The following is a 16,083-nucleotide window of genomic DNA, read 5'->3' on the forward strand; positions in this document are numbered from 1 at the left end:
CTGGCTACACCTTCTCAAGGGACAACCAGGCTTATGCTGGAGACTGAAACCTGACACAGCGTCAGCAGAAAGTACTCAAGAAAACTGACAAAAGAGAAAACGTGTAAAAGATGAGTATTTCATTCAATAACTTAAAAAACAGATACAAAATAATATCAGTATAAAACATTGCATAGCAAATAATATACAGTGTTTGTACAAAATCCAGCAAGAAAAACGTGACTTTATCATTTCGGAATGATTCATAAAATACATTCTGCTAAAAGCAAATCAAAACAAAGTCATAGCGGAGACAACCTCCATGAGCAACAGGGACATGAAGTGGGTCCCACGCGCACCTCATACCTCAGCCTTGTGGTCTTTGTTACTGTCACAGCAGCCAGACTGGGTGCAGGTGCTACAAAAATGGTCACAGGCCAAGCTCACAGGTGACCTGGGGGGTCGCTGTGGTCAAACGCTGCAGAGAGGCCAGGACTGGTCTACAGAGCAAGAGCAGGCACACCAGGGACAGGGCAGCCCCTCAAGGCCACGCCCTCACTGGTAAATGACCTTCACGCAAAATGTCTCTTCATTTTTGTCTTCGTGGTCATTGATGTAAATCAGAATCTCCTCCTCTCCCGCTCTCTGACCGGGTGCAAACTGAAGGCCGATGGTGTGGGTCTCTCCTCCTCCGACCTGCAAACAAGTGCCAAGATGCAGCATGCACACTGAGTGCCCCGCTCTCTTGCCCAGCCACTGGGCGTGGAATGTGTATTTCCAACAGGACTGCAGGCCACAAGAGCTGACGAGTGACTGTGGGCCCCTTGGGTGCATCTGAGGCCCACCTGAGACTCCAGCACCAGGAGAAGGATGAGAGATGGCACTCACTGGGGTGACTCGTTCTTCACACTTGGAGGCATGCTTATTTTCTTAACTACACTTTCCAGTATTATACTGGTAATGCTGCTCTTTCCCACTCTTGGGAGAAGCTTCACTAAATCTCTCAGGCCATCAGGTGTCCGCTGGCCGTCTGAAGCACTTCCCCAGAGTATGGGATGGCACTTGTCCCCGTCCCAGGACTGTCTGAGGACTGCTGTTATTCCACAGAATCACTCCTAAACATAGCAGGAACCCCCCCACCCCACCCCATTCAGAGGTCCCCCGGTGCTTGCCCTGAGGCATCACCTGAGAGCCCCCACCGTGCACAGCCCCGGCCCCCACCTGGAAGGAGTCCTCCTTGAAGTGCAGCAGGTCAGGGTGGTCGCTGTGCAGGTGGAAGGTCCTCCGGGCGGGGTAGGGGTTGGTGTAGGTGATCCGCTTGTGGGCACCCTTCCCTTCACCCGCAGCCAGCGTGATCTCAAAGGCCTGTGGAGGGGGCGACAGGGAAAGGCTGTGGCCAGACTCGCAATAACAGCTGTTGGCCCTTCTCCAAGGATTTTCTGAGCCTATTCTGTGCCACGTGTGGTCCCAGACAGGGGGCACCTCCCCATGGCTAAGACGGACAAGCTCTCTGAAGCTTCCAGCCCAGAGAGAGGAAGCTGAGGAACAAACAATCCCCCACCCCAGCCTCACACGGGACCCTGGAACTGGGCAGCCCAAGTCACAACCAGCTGACAACCAGGTGACACCCTGTCACCCATATCACATGGCCCAGGCAGGGGCCACTCAGTGCCTTGGCAGAAAGTCCTGTCCCCTCAGCATGCTTGTCACTGTACAAACCTTGGAGATGAGTGGCTGGCGGCAGGAAAGGCACACGAGCCACGAGGCCACCAGCTGGTGGTAGTCCACGTCCACCAGGTTGAGGCGCATGAAGCGGCTGCCGGCTCTCCAGGGTCTCAGGCCAATGTGCAGGTCCTGCACCCCGTGAGGTGCCAGCACAAACACCCCACTGGGGTCCGTCTTCAAGGACAGGAGAGGCAGGTCAGGGCACAGGCCTCAACTGCCCAGGCACCATCAGCCCCGTTGACCACAGAAGCCACAGGTCACGAGGTGGCTCAGATTCCACAGCTCAACCCACCCAGGGACAGCCCACATCTGAAGCCACGACCCCAACTTGACTCCAGCATCCCAAGGTCTCAGGTCTGCGCTGGGCAGGGCCCCCTCCCACTGCAACCAGTCCCCAAGTGCCACCTCAACAGAGAGGACTGAGACAACCTCTGGGTTATGGCACCACCACAGGCAGGGAACATGAGCTGCCCCCGTTACCCAGGCATGTCATCGTGGCTTCGCTAATTCCAGCATTCCTATTAATATTTACCTTTCAACAGCCCTGAAAATTGGCCTTTGGGGTTTGTTTACGTGTCACTCATCCCACAATGACACGTCTCATAAGAGGCAACTTTAGTGGAGACTCTGGTAAGAGCAAGCCCAGTCGCTGAGGTGCTGGAAGAGCTGCCATCAGGACCAGCCACCAAGCTGCAGCCAGTCCTCCCCTCCCCCCACAGCCGACATCCCATTTCCAGGGTGGGGAGGGAAAGGCTCCAAGCAGCCAGGACACCCAGCAGCCCCAGAAAGGTGGTACCTTCAGCTCCCAGGGGTGTGAAGTGAACGCTCTCACTTTCCTCACTGTCTGCATCCCCCGAAGGACTAGGGACAGGCGGGTCAGCTGGCCGGTGACACAGGACACGTCCACACGCTTCAGGGAGTGCAGGTACACCTGCCATGTCTGCACAGGCACCGCCAGCCAGTGATCCCTGCAGCGGGACAGGAGCCATCTGCACTCGTCCCCGAGGGTGGTAGCAACAACCCAGGGGAGGTGGACAGGGTCTGCGGAGGGTGGGGAGCTGGGAGGTCACACAGGGAAAGCCCTGAAGACCGGAGCTGAGAGAGAAGGCTGGGGCCCAGCTGCTCCCAACCCCTGGCTACCCACCTGCCACCTAAGCCACAGCCCTCAGGGTGGGGCTGTGCCATCCAGGACACTACCCAGCAAATGACGAATGATGTCAGCTTTGGCTAAATACAAAAACTGGACAAGCTCCAACCCCAAACCGGATGTCCTGAGGAAAAGGCCATGAGCAGCATGACAGGGGTTGGAGGTCATGCAGGCCCGAGCACCGGGAGCCCCCGTGTCAGCATCTCAGCACTCGGACCTAGTGGCTTTACTGTAAAGTGGAGCTGGGCGACGCCTGGTGCTGAGTGCAGGTTCCCCACCCCGACCCTGTTCTCAGAAGCATTGCAGGAAGTCTTCCAGCTCGCACCAGCTGTAAAGGGCCCTCAGAGGGCTGGGAGACAGGATTTAGGAGGAATAGCAAAGATGCCAGTCACTTAAACTGGGTGGGAGAAGTAAGAGGCGTTTCAGGCATACAGGACAATGACCAGCCACCTTCCTTCTCCCCAGGGGGCCACAAGCCTGACTCCCTCAGACACTCAGCTTGTAGACTTGGTAAGAAGGCAGTGACCAAAGGCTGCCAGGTTGTTCCTGGGCACTGTCTACTTCATTTCTTTCCTGGGTGGGCACAGGACACGCCCAAGTCCCTCCGGCTGCCTGCGCAGCACTGGCGCAGAGAGGACACCCTTTCCCATGTCTCTGCTGGCCCTGGACTCGGCATCTCACCTTGCAGAGCACAGGCATGACAACTGTGTTCTCACCGGCAGCCGCCAAGCTTCCTCTACCACCACCCCCAGATCACCATGGGGCTGGCGGGGCTGGCACTTACATGTAGATGATGACAAAGAAGTCTTTGATCTCCGGGCTTGGACCACTGGCCACCTTCAGAAACACATCCCGTGGCTCCCCGGGGCCCTGCCAACCAGATGATGGCGTGAGTGCTGCCTGCGTTCTCAGCTCTATCCGACCCATCCTAGCCCAAATCACGTATCTGCTGCAGCTACGGCAGGTGTGAAGCAGCCCCACCCCCACAAATGCATTAATTTTCTGTACAGTCAGAATTCACTATTTTGTTCATTGCAAAAGAGAGAATCATCGACTTCTTGGTTTTACATTGATCTCAGCTATTATGTTCTGCAGGTTTTGTCCAGTTCCCTCACCAGTCACAGCACAGTCACTGTCACCCTCACACACGTGATTAACAAGCACCTTAATCACCATTCACTTTGCCCACTTTGCTTCATGCCTCTTTTTAATTTAAATTCAGGTCATCAAAGAACAGATCTGCTTGCAGAAAAACAAAAACTCGCTTGTAAAGCCCACAGGTGTCAAAACAGCCCTTTAGCACCTTGGAAAGAAAGCCCTGGCCTGACACTGACAGTGAAGAGGCTGTGGGACAGGGTAGGACCATGGGGGTGAGGCTCACTAAAAGGAGCTGCCCGAGACGGGCCATATACACGCACCACATTCTGGGTCTCACAGATGACGTTTGGGTCGCTACATCGCACATGGACTGGGGGGTCATCAGCAGGCATTCCCATGGGAGCTCCTGGAACAGGGGAAACGTCAGACAAACAGATCTCTTCTGGGCAGGACCGGCCCGTATCATAGATGGCCCTGCGTGTCCCAACACCAACTAGGACAGGCCCCAGTACCAGGTGCTCAACCGACCCCTGCTGGGAAATGGACACTGTGCTGCCCTCCGCCCCCAGCACAGCACCTGTGCATGGGGCACAGCTGTACAGGCACTGGCACCTCCACCCTGACACAGCACCCCCTCAGGGAAGCATCAAAGGGAAGAACCAAAAAGCAAACAGAACTGCTACCCGGCAAGGAAGACCTTGCTGTGGTCTAAAGGGCAGCCACCAGAAAGTAAGTGAGCCATCAGGTGAGGAAGTAGCATTCCTCACCCCCAGGCCCACCCCCTCATCTGACGGGGCCATGATGTTTAGGTGGGTGGAACAGCTACCACATGTGCTCCCATAATCTCAGAGGACAAGAAGGTTGCTGTTTCAAACCCCAAGGGTAGAGTTTATGATGTGCCACACGGCTGATGTAACAGCACCACGATGACTTCACCTGCCTGTGGAGACACCTTTTCTGATCCGTGGAACCTACAAGACACTGGCCCGGGAGAGCACGGGACCTGCCTGGAAGTGTGCGCCAGGGGGGCAGGCGGATGGCCTTCTTCAGGAAGGTGAGCTCTGGGTGGCAGAAGCGGAACACCTGGTCCACCACGTGGGGCTGTGGCTCCACGGTCAGGCAGAGCACAGCGAGGGGCTTGCCACGGCTTGCTCGGAACACGACCTACAAAAGAGCAGCCATGCCTGGCGTCAGGACCGGCACTCGGGTCCCCTCGGAACAGGCGTGCCCAGCACAGGGAATGCACGTGGACATGCCACTGTTATTTCTCTTAGGTAAGGCACACTCCTTAAGTCCTGGTGAACAGGCTTGCTGTCTCAAGGTAAGAAACTACGTCAGCCATAATTCCAGTGTGTGCACGGGAAGTCATTCTGGAAGGATCTCGACACTAACCTCTTCAGGTCCTACGGGTGCTAATGGGGGTGCCATTTTCACAGATGTGCACATTAGCATGAGCTCACTGAATTCAGATGGTAAAGAGAGGCTGTGCTTAAACCAAAGGGCTAGAAATAGAAACTTCTCTGTTTTTAACAAAAGTTACTAAAAAACTTAATTTGGATAAGTGATATAATGGCTATCCTTATTTCATCACACACACACTCGCGCATGTGCACATGCAGAAACATGTGCACACAGAGGCATACACATATACACACATGTACATGCGCACACACAAGCTCACAAACTTGAACTATGCACACGCCCACAGAGGAGGGGTGGGGGAGGGGAAGTAATGGAAGCAGACCTTCTGAATATAACCTGTTTTATATTTTTATTTTGAACTCATGTAAATGTTTTTAGTTGATTTCTTAAATTAAATCAAAAAGAAAATAAAAGAATCTCTATATATTGAAAACAAACTGAAACAAATCAAACTATTTATCAAGCTGGTTATACAACAATCCAGAGAAAGATTTTTTAAGTAAATTTAAACCACAAGACAAAAAGGACGTAGGGACAAAAACACCACTCAGAAGTCTTGAACTGCAGTGGTCCTGTTTGTGGCTGGCAGAGATAACTTGAGAAAAGCACATACATGCACACCAGCTGGTGCAGCCAGCAGCATCAGGGCCAAAGGGGCTTAACTAGCGTGATCAGCAAACTCGTTACATACAAAAGGAAGGGGACAAATAAGCAAATATATTGTAGAAGATAACAGGAGCCAGATTTCTCAGTAAAACATCAAAAAAAGACAGCAGGAATAAATCCCATGACGCTGGACTACTACTAGAAGAACTGGCATGAATTCATGGTCTTTGACACGACATAGATAGAAATAGAAGTCTGTGCACACACACACATCTACATGTCAGACACGCGTGATCTGTATATGTGTATGTGTGCACATCTGCACATACAGGCATACGCTTCTTAGGTCTCTGCTAGGTGGGACTAGCAGCAGTGGGACTAGCAGCAATGACACCCAGCAGTAATGAGCACTCTGAGCACCAGATTTTGGTTTCTAACTATCATTCTCCACTAAAAAGAACGTTAACAAATGGCTGGTTCCAGAAATGGAGAAGGGAAATACAAGACTAGCCTGGAGCATCTCGTTGTGTCAGGCAGTAAGGGAGGGCTAACAGAGTGACAGGGACGTGTCAACAGGACACAGGAGCCAGCTTGAAGGGGCTGCCACTGCTCAGTCAGGGACAATATGAATATGAGCAGCAAAATAAATAATGATAGTAACAAATTTAATAGAATAGAAAGTCACAGCCAGTAAGATACAAAAACCAATAAAATAAACGGGATGAAGGAAAAGCTCGATCTCAGAACACTGATAACAAACGCAGAAGCAACGGCCAAATTGTAAAGTCACCAAAAGGCAACCATCACACCAAGTACTGGTTCAGGCAAGATCATCAGTGGATGCCAAGACACAGAGGGTAAGAGTTTTATAAGGAGCAGGATATTCACATAGTCTCAGAGTTATCTCCCAACAAAATACTTATTTTCTAATCACTAAGTATAAAATACTTTGTGATTTTACAGGGAGGAAACGTGGCAGATGCCATCTTAAATAAATGAAAGAGTTAACATCACCAGCAACGGGACAGATTAATATCGTGTCCCTCCCAACATGACGTTCTGAGAAGAGAGCAAAACGTCTGTGGTGTCCTGCCCAAAATTCATAACCTGAATCTGACCACAAGCAAATGTCACACAAGCCCCACTGAAGGCATTCGACGAGACAAGCAGCCTGAACGTCTGAAGGACAATTCGGGTCACATGCCAGGCAGGGCCACAGGACACACCCTGAGCCCAGGCAGGTAACTGCTGAGCACTGGGACATGTGTGACCCTGTGATGAGATTACACCAGTGCCAATGTCCTGCTTCTCATGGCCCCACCTTGGTTGTATAGGAGAGTGTCATTATTTTCAGGAGAGACCAGCTCTTAAGTTCCATGGAGAAATGGGGCACTATGTTGGTAACTTATTCCCAAACTGTTCACAAAAATATAGAGAGAGCAATGAGGCAAACGCAGTAAATGCAGTAAGCATAACAACCAGGTCTGGGTGAACACTGCATGGGAGTTCGTTGCACTATTCTTGTGACTTTTCTCTAAGTTTGAAATTATTTCCTTTTTTTTTTTTGGCACAGAAGCTAACCTGAACAGGATGGCAGTGGCCAGAGAAAGAACGGTTTTATCATCTAAAGAATAATGTCTACCATGGAACAGGAAATATAAATATAAAACCCATGAGTTCACAATGAGATGACAAAAAACCGACCATCTTTGGAGGCACACATCAGTATTTTGAAAGTTGATAAGTAAAGGGAATGAATCTAACATTCACCCTGACTTTCCAGTACAAAGTTGATTTCAGAGTAGCCAAACTGCCAATGGGAAAGGTCTGGTTTTAGAAGAATCACAGGAAGGAGGCCAGAATTGGAATTTCACCATTTTCCACCCCTGATGGAGTAACGGGTGTGAGCCACGAGCCTGCAGGTCCTACAGCAAACACACCGGGCGTCAGCGTCTGAGCCCACGATGACCACCCACCACCATGGCCTCCAAGGGTGACATGGTCAGCCACGCTCAGTGACTCCAGGGACAGAGCACACAGGACAGCAGGTCCTGACCCAAACAAACCAACTGTAAAAAGGCTGGTGAGCACAGCCTGGACACCAGACAATACTGACGACCTGTGCTGATGGGGGGCAGTGATGATGGCATGCGGTCAGGTTAAAAAGAGTCCTCATCTGTCAGAGACACATACTGAAGTCATGTGGGTAATCTAGTAAGATTTCTGGGGTTTTCCTTAAAACTCCAAATTCATGTGAAGGGATCACAGCTTCAACATAAAGATTACTTTTAAGTGTAAACGTTTGAAATCTTTCCTGAACTTCCCTTATCTGAATAGAGCTCAGCCTCCTGAAAGGAAGCCAACAGACTGCCCGTTCACATTAGCATCAAAAAGACAACAGAACCTTCCATACCTTTCCTCTGAAGACCTAATTCTCACCCCCTTTTTGTTAAGTTGGCATATAAACCTTACCTCAGGTATTCAGCAAGTTACTCATTTCTAAGTACTCCCATGGGCATGTGAAAATAAGTCGTTTTTTCTCCTGCTCATCTGTCTATTGTCAGTTTATTTGCAGGCCCCTGAGCATTTAGACCCGACATCTGGTGACAAAGATGGGATGGTTTAGACTTCCCACACATGTAAGGAAAAAGCATTCTCCTGAGAGTTAATCTACAGCACTAAATAAAGAGCAGACATATTCCTTAGACAAAGGCAAAGCTAAGGCTCGCATTTAAATAAAACAGGTTTTTGCTGGTGATGGGGCCTGGTGGGCACAGGGGCCAGAGCCAAGCACAGTGCGCCTCAGGAAGGTGGGGCAGCCCTCGGTGCCACTCCCTCCCACTGGAACATTTGGTCTGAGCTCAGTTCTCAGCATTGAATACTGCTCTCAAGGCAGGGGAGAAGGACCACAGTTTTGTTTTTGCTTTTTACTTTCAAACTACTACAAGAGGCATTTGTCCACCAAAACAAATCACATCGGAAATCCCTACAAACAACAGGGTCTCAAGATCCTCCTGAGAGTGACTTACCAGCAGGCTGTTGAGAAGCACATGCCTTATAAACTCGGCCTTCCCTCAGGAAGGTAACTAACGATTAGTCTTATTTTTGGAAAGAAACTATCCACACTCACACACACGTCAGGCTCATGAGGTGGCCACGAGTGGTGACAGCTACAGCTCAAGGACGCGGCAGCCGCTGGGACCACTGGGCTTCACACCAGAGCACCATGGCTGCACAAGGCAGGTGGCCAGGGCGCCATCTCCACACTGGACACCCAGTTGGGCTGCGCCAACGTCTGCACGGAGCTGCTGCTGCCCTATTAGGACAGGAAGAAAGTCCACCTCCAAGGCCCCTGCCCCCATCCCAGTCCTGCCCTAGACCCAGCTCCTCCTCTAGGAGGGCAGAAAATTGCAGAAGGGTGAGGCCCAAAAAGGCCCCTCTATTAGAGTGAACCAATGATACACCTTGCTCAGTCTGCAGGGAGGACACCTGGCTGGCACCGTGAGACCATGGAACACCGGGCATCCATTTGTCTCCTGCCCCTTTACCTTGGCATGTTTGGTGGGCATCGTGCTAGACTTCCAAGTGGACCCGGCATCTGTGCCCTCCTCGGAGTGCAGCTCAGCGGAGGCCTGTGAGAAAGCAATGAGCATGAGTGGTCCATGAGGTGCAATCACGGGCACCCAGCATGTGTGCACGCAGGAACAGCCGCCGCCTGGGCTGAGGCCCCCTGCACACCTCATCTCCTCCACTCTAATCCCCGGGCAGCTCCCGCTACTGACCAGCCTCATGACACCGGAGAGGAAGCCAAGGCTGTCAGGAGCTACTGAAAGGGCACACCCAGCTTGTAGCCAAAGCCTGAGGTCCCAGCCCCTGTCCTTATGCCTGTCCAAAGAGCCGGCACGGACATCTGTGAGCCTTGAGGAGTTCCTCACGCCCACCTGAAGCTGCGGTCCTCATCCTACAGAACTGACCTCAAAAGGCACATGCTCCACACCCCTCCCCAACCTCCCGCACACGTGTTTGACTCACGCACGCTCTACACAACACCTCCAGTCCTAAACCCCACCTTGTGTAGAGGAGCCAAGGCAATAGTCACAGGGGCAAACAACACTAACTTGAGGGTAGAAAACACCAGAATATTTCAACCCATTAGCTCTACTGAGGTTTACAAAAGCTTTTTTTACCAATTCAGTAAAGAGAACTGGGCGGACACGGTCCCCGCTTGCAGACACCCACAGGCAGAAGGAGAGAAGGCTCTAGGCTGCTGAGCACAGTGCAGGTGCCAGCACTCTCAAGGAGTGACAAGCAAGCAGATAAGGCCCAGAGGCTGAGCACCTGCCCTGGTGCAGGGGAGCACTGTCGAGACCTGACAGCCTTCTCAGCCCCCCGCCACTAAACCCCAGTGTGCCCAATGTCCAGCACCTGCGCCTGGGCCAGCTGCCCCATGGAGAAGCTCTGGTACTTGAAGGGGATGTGGATGACCTCCCGGGGGCGCAGATAGAGCTGGGGGGACAGGCTGCCCTGCAGGCGGAACATGTCCTCCTCCACCGGTGTGAGAAGGCCAGCAGCATCCTTGAGGTACCGCCACTCCCGGCTGTCCAGGACGACACTAAGAGGGGGAAGGGACACAGCTGAGGTGCCAACACTGCTCTTTCCAGGAGTGCCCTGTGGGGGATGCACCCCATCCGAGACTGGGCCTCAGTGGAGGGGCAAGAAGCAGCTCAGCCCCCACAGTACGTACCCAGTTCCACCCAACACAGGCCTGGGCAGGGGACGGGTGGGAGGGGCTGCCTGGAGCTCTCACCTAAGCTCAGGATTGTCGATCTCAATGGTCACCGTGTGCTGCGTATTGTGGGGGTTCTTGAGTGCAAACTCGAAGAACTCAGCCGTGCCCAGCGTGGCATAGAGTGTGTGGTGCGTGGTGATGGCCAGGCTCAGCACACTGGCAATGCTCTCGGCCTTGGTGCGCTCGCGGTAGGCGTCAATGACCTGCAGGTCCCGCAAGTGCTGTGCACGGATGCTCTGCTGAGCCTGCAAACCAAGGGGCCAATTTGGTGGATGCAGTCCCAGTACACTCTCCTCTGTGAGGGGCTTGATCTGCTGGACACCTACCCCACTCCACCCCAGAATACCAAATTTCTTCTGGAAAATCACCACCACTGCCTGCTTCCTTGACCATGTGGCTTCAGTGGCACTGGCCCACCCCCAATGTGGGGGTGGGTCTCAACCAGTGTTAGGACAGAGAACGGGCACGCCTGTCCCTCACTGGCTATTCCCTGCATGTACAGGTCTGTGCAGCACCCTGGCTCCTCTCTTCCCTGCCCTGTAGCTGGCCTACCCCACAGGGGGCAGGAGGCCTGCCCTGCATGCTCTGAGACTCTCTTCACAGCCATGAGGCTGGTGCCCGGGCACAGTGGGGGAGATGAAAAGCAGTGGTTTCAAATAAAAGAGGAAAGAATGGCCTCAAAACTAAGCCTGGTGACAGGGCTCACCCAGCCAGTCCCCAGCAAGGCGAAGGGAGCGGATAGCCAGCATGACACTGCCTCAGCAGGTCTTGGCTACCTCCTTCTTCAGGTGCCCAGCAATTCCAGGGGCTCTGGCAACACAGATGCACGCTACAGGCTGGAGACTGGCTTCTCCTGTGAGCCTTACACTAAAAAGTAGGGCCATCAGAGGCTGCTTTGCAAGATTTGAGGCCTAGAAGGGGCAACCCCCATGCTGGGGAGTTGCCCGGCCACAGCTGCCCCAAGAACCCACTCGGCTGAGCAGAGACCCTGATGTCTAACACTGAGAGGCTGAGATGTTGGAGGGATGAGCTGACTTGAATGCCTCAGACTTGAACACAAAAGTTGAGGACAAAGCATGGTTTCTGACTGCAGTGACTCTGGAGACTAACTTTCTGACATCCAGAACTCTGGCTTGTCCTTTGCAGGGGGACTGAAGCTGAGCCTGTCACTTCTCCTGGGATTTGGAAGTGGGAGGTGGCCGTGTTCACACGTGAGCCCCCTAGGCATTTTATCAGCAGAGCTTCTCGGGGTAGTGGAGCCTCTGCCAGGTGCACCGGACCATAGGACTGTCAGTCAGGATGAGAAAGGGAACCATGAGTGGCTTTTCCACCTTGCATGGCTCTGACCACTTCTAGCTGAGGGGACAAGATCCATTCTGTCCACCCAGGACGAAACAGTGGCAGGCTTTGGGGTGTGGCCACTTGAAGATGGGAGCACAACTGGCCTACTACACTGGTTGTCCAAGACAGGGCACAGTGACGGCCACTCCCCATTGTACTGTGGACTTGAGGGTTACACGCGATGGGTAGGGACAGCATGAACCTGGGGTTGTGAGGAGGGCAACTTCTTGCCCACTCCTGTCTCCTTCCACACAGGACACTGTGAGCTAACACCCCTGGCCTCCCTCCACCTGGCCCACCCACAGGAGGAGGGGTGGGTCTCCTGATTGGAAGGTTCTGTAGCATGAACAAGACAGGCACAGCCCTGCCCTGCCTCTCCTCTTCCTTTGGGATCCACCTTCCTGCAGACACAGCTGCTGCTCACACCACTCCAGGCCGGAGGGGTCAGCTCAATAACAAAGATCCCACCTGTGGAGAAGGCCTGCCACTGCCTGGTGGTGCCCATGACCAAGCAAGCTTATTTTTAAGTCCCAGGCTCAGAGTTAGAAAGCACACTTGCCTACAGACATAAGCCAAATCCCCAATGTCAGCTTCATTGATAAACAGCCACCAGTGAGAGAGAGGTGACATTTTGGGCTCCATCTGCCACAATCCTATGTCATTTCTTCATCAACTCAAAGCCCAGGTGGGAAAGGGTGACGTTCCCTGGCTCCTGGGCCCCCCACGGTCCACATATCCCACCGCAGTCCACATATCCCACTGCAGGGCCCAGCACTGGCTCAGGGAGGGCCCATTGCCACATCAGGGCAGTGAACCACAGTGAGCCACTGGCCAGGACATCCGGGAAGTAAAGCTCTCTCTTCCATGGCACTTGGCATGAGATGACACACAAAAGTTGAGTCTAATGGGACCATTTTTCTACCATGAGTGGTTCCTGGAGCTGCTGGGACATCACTGCAGGAAGCTTGAGGGTGAAGCCAATACACAGAGGGCAGGGGGACGTGGGGAGAACCAGTCCCTGAAGACAGATGCAGCCTGGAGTTGGCACCATCCTGAGCTGTCTAGTCATTGCATCCAGACTCACTGGCTACATGAAGAGAACTTAGTGGCAACCCATCGGCACCAGGCAGGCTTGGTGCGTCGGGACATCTCCTCAAAACAGAGCAGCTGGGCCGGAAACCACAGCCAGGGCCCAGTGTATGCTGGGCTTTTTGTCACTTGCAGCCCCAAGAACCCCCACACAAGGAGCTTAACCTGCCAGCCCTTTCTCCCAGGCCCAGCCAGGGTCCACAGGGAAGGGGGTCACCCCACAGGCCTGCGGCTTTGCACATGTGTAGTGGCTCCCACTGATCTATAGCAGTCACTGCGGGCCAGCCACTGTCCCGGGCACTGAGCACGTATTAGGCTGAGTGACCCTCGTAAGGAAAGCACAGCACAGAGGGGCCAGTGACCGTCCCCAGGCATCACACGGAGATTTGGATGCAGGGATCAGGCTCCATGGTCTGTGTTCCCAGCACCAGGCCAGATGACCTTCCAGCCGAGAAACCCTGGACAACAGGATTCCTGCCCCAGCTCCACCTCCCTCATGTCTGCACTGACTGTGGCGAAAACGACCCTGAAGGGGAAAGAAACCCACCCAGAGTTCTTCTCCGCCCCCAACCACGACCTTCCGAGGCCAGGACTTCACCAGCATTAGTGAACTCATCACACACGTGCAAGACCAGGAGCTCTCTTCCCAAGGACTGGAGGAGTTTGTAGAATTCTTAGCCTTTCTTCAAAAGAAGGTTGTAAAAGCTCTTGAAGGAACAGGAACCTCCACATATTTGCTAAATCGAGTCACTTTCACCTCAAAATTCCACGGGGCTACCAACCCAGGAACCTTAGAATTTGGTGGAAAACTCTCTTGTATTTATCAACCCAACTTTCCAGATCCATTGCTGCGCTCAAAACGGGGTGCTGAGCCATCAGCTTCTCTACCAGAGCACACCGTGAGAGAGAGAGCTTGCCAAGTTCATAACAATGCTGCTACTAACAACACTGGTGGCACCTTCACTGAGGACTTGCCATGTGCCAGGCCCAACCACACCAAGGCGGGGCCTCTTAGTGTCCCCACATGCCGGCAGACAGAACTGAGGCTGTCCACGCTGGGACCTCCAAAGACCACAGCCTCCAGCCGCACCTGCCCATGCCTCCCCACACCACGGCTCCCTGCCCAGCCCTGAGGCTCCCCAGCCCCCATCCTCTTGCTGTGCCCTCTTCACCCCCCATCAGATGGACTGACCTCCTTTCTGCTCCCGCCCTAGACCCACAGCCGAGGGCAGGGCCCAGCTGCTCCATCCACCTGTGAGCACCAGGGCCTTGCTGTCCACACACTCAACCGCCCTAATGGGAAAGGGACTCTCAGACGATCTTCCTCTCTCAAGGCCCCTGTGGCTCCTTTCCTCTGTAAACCCTTACGGTGCAACCATTCCCTCCTCCCATTTCTGAGATGCAAAATATAAAAGGGTCTATTTGGATTTTCAGCCAACAAAGGAAATTTTTCTGGTCAGAATTACACTGACAACCCAAGATATACATGTTAAGTGGTTCACGGCTCTGGCCCCCAAACTTGGAGAACCTCAGAATCACCTGCAGAGCTTTCTTAAAAACCCAGGCTCTGAGGGTGCCCCCCAAACCAACTGGAATCAGAATCTCCAGGGGTGAAGCCCAAGAATCCACTTTTATTAAAAGCTCTCCACATAATTCTGACTTAAAAGTGTCCCCCAGTGGCTGAAAGAGTCCCATTCTCTTACATTCTGCAGCTGGGACTTGGGAGGAAGATAGAGGGACGACAGGCAGGTCTCACTGAGACCAGGGAAGGCGTACCAGCACGCTGGTCCTGCGGCCGCCGCTGCACTCTGCCCCAGCCTCCTGCAGACGCACGGCCCTCATCCGCTCCAGCTTGCGCCTGCGGACGGCGTCCGCCTCGCGGCCGGCACTCCGGGGCCCTGCACTACCCGGTGGGCGGCTCAGCAGCACGGCGGCCAGCTCGCTGTCCACGTCGGCCAGCTTCTGCGCCTGCACCACACGCGCCGCTGTGGGGAGGGGCAGAGGAGGAGTCAGGGTGGGGTGTGGCATGCACGTCCACCGCAGACATGGGGCAGGCCTCGTTGTTTTTGGCAGGTCCAATCTGCGCAGCTTGAAGAGGCTCGTAGTGATGGTGACGTTTTAAGCTGGCCGTCACAGCAGCCCTCCTTTCACCAGCCCTAAAGCAAAAGGAATTCTGACTTGGTCCTTAGACACAAAGTCATCAATACACCATGAGATGATGTTCTAGGTGGAGAAAGGTCAGTGCTCTAGCTCCTGCTCTCAGGATTTCACTGGGCCCACTAACTGCTCCAGGATTGACAGCCCTGCTCACAGGCAGCCCCTGCAGGGAGTGCCCCTGCCCACCAAGACACCATTCTGAGCTCTCAGAAGCATCATCACACTGAGTCCTCAAGCCCACCCATGTCGGATGTCATGAGCCCCTGGTACAGATCAGGCTTCTGGAGCTCAGATTGGGCCTGGCTCCAAAGCTCACCTTTAGACTCTGTGCCCAGTTGCCCCTGGACTGCCTGACGACCAGGGCAGCCCATCTCCTTTGAATGCCCTTTAGCAGATAAACAGAAGCCCACACGGGCCTGGCCCTGGCAGATGGGTGAGCAGCCGGCACAGGATGCTACGTTTCCTTCTGACACAAGAGATTCTGAACAATCTCGTGACCAGCACAGGCAGGGCAGGTGAGAGGGGCTCATAGGACCTGAGTCTTTCCTGACTCTCAGGCACCTCCAGAAGTTTCCCACGGGACAAGAGCACCAGCCCGCACTCTCCCAGCCTGGTTCCAGGCTCTCCATCGTCGAACCCCAGAAGCCCCCGAGGCCCTCCAGGTGGTAGGGAGCAGTTTTTCTCTCTAGCTCGCCCACCTCTTCCTCTGTCACAAGTAAACAAGTGCCAC

At 53.7% G+C, this 16,083-nt stretch overlaps 1 protein-coding gene across 1 annotated transcript in view; it reads right to left on the bottom strand.

The window, feature by feature from the left end:
* Positions 1–212: 212 nt before the first annotated feature.
* The window catches only part of NPHP4 (nephrocystin 4), a 126,044-nt gene continuing 110,173 nt past the window's right edge, over positions 213–16,083 (bottom strand). The window contains exons 20-30 of the mRNA XM_063104717.1: positions 14,973–15,181; positions 10,785–11,011; positions 10,403–10,589; positions 9,526–9,609; positions 4,957–5,113; positions 4,270–4,355; positions 3,636–3,721; positions 2,501–2,672; positions 1,699–1,878; positions 1,201–1,344; positions 213–675 (exon numbers count right to left, since the gene is read on the bottom strand). Coding sequence (XP_062960787.1) covers positions 535–675; positions 1,201–1,344; positions 1,699–1,878; positions 2,501–2,672; positions 3,636–3,721; positions 4,270–4,355; positions 4,957–5,113; positions 9,526–9,609; positions 10,403–10,589; positions 10,785–11,011; positions 14,973–15,181 — 1,673 coding nt within the window. The 3' untranslated portion in view covers positions 213–534. The remainder of the gene's footprint in view (positions 676–1,200; positions 1,345–1,698; positions 1,879–2,500; positions 2,673–3,635; positions 3,722–4,269; positions 4,356–4,956; positions 5,114–9,525; positions 9,610–10,402; positions 10,590–10,784; positions 11,012–14,972; positions 15,182–16,083) is intronic.

Source organism: Cynocephalus volans, chromosome 8, assembly GCF_027409185.1.
Source record: "Cynocephalus volans isolate mCynVol1 chromosome 8, mCynVol1.pri, whole genome shotgun sequence".
NCBI classification, from domain to species: domain Eukaryota; kingdom Metazoa; phylum Chordata; class Mammalia; order Dermoptera; family Cynocephalidae; genus Cynocephalus; species Cynocephalus volans.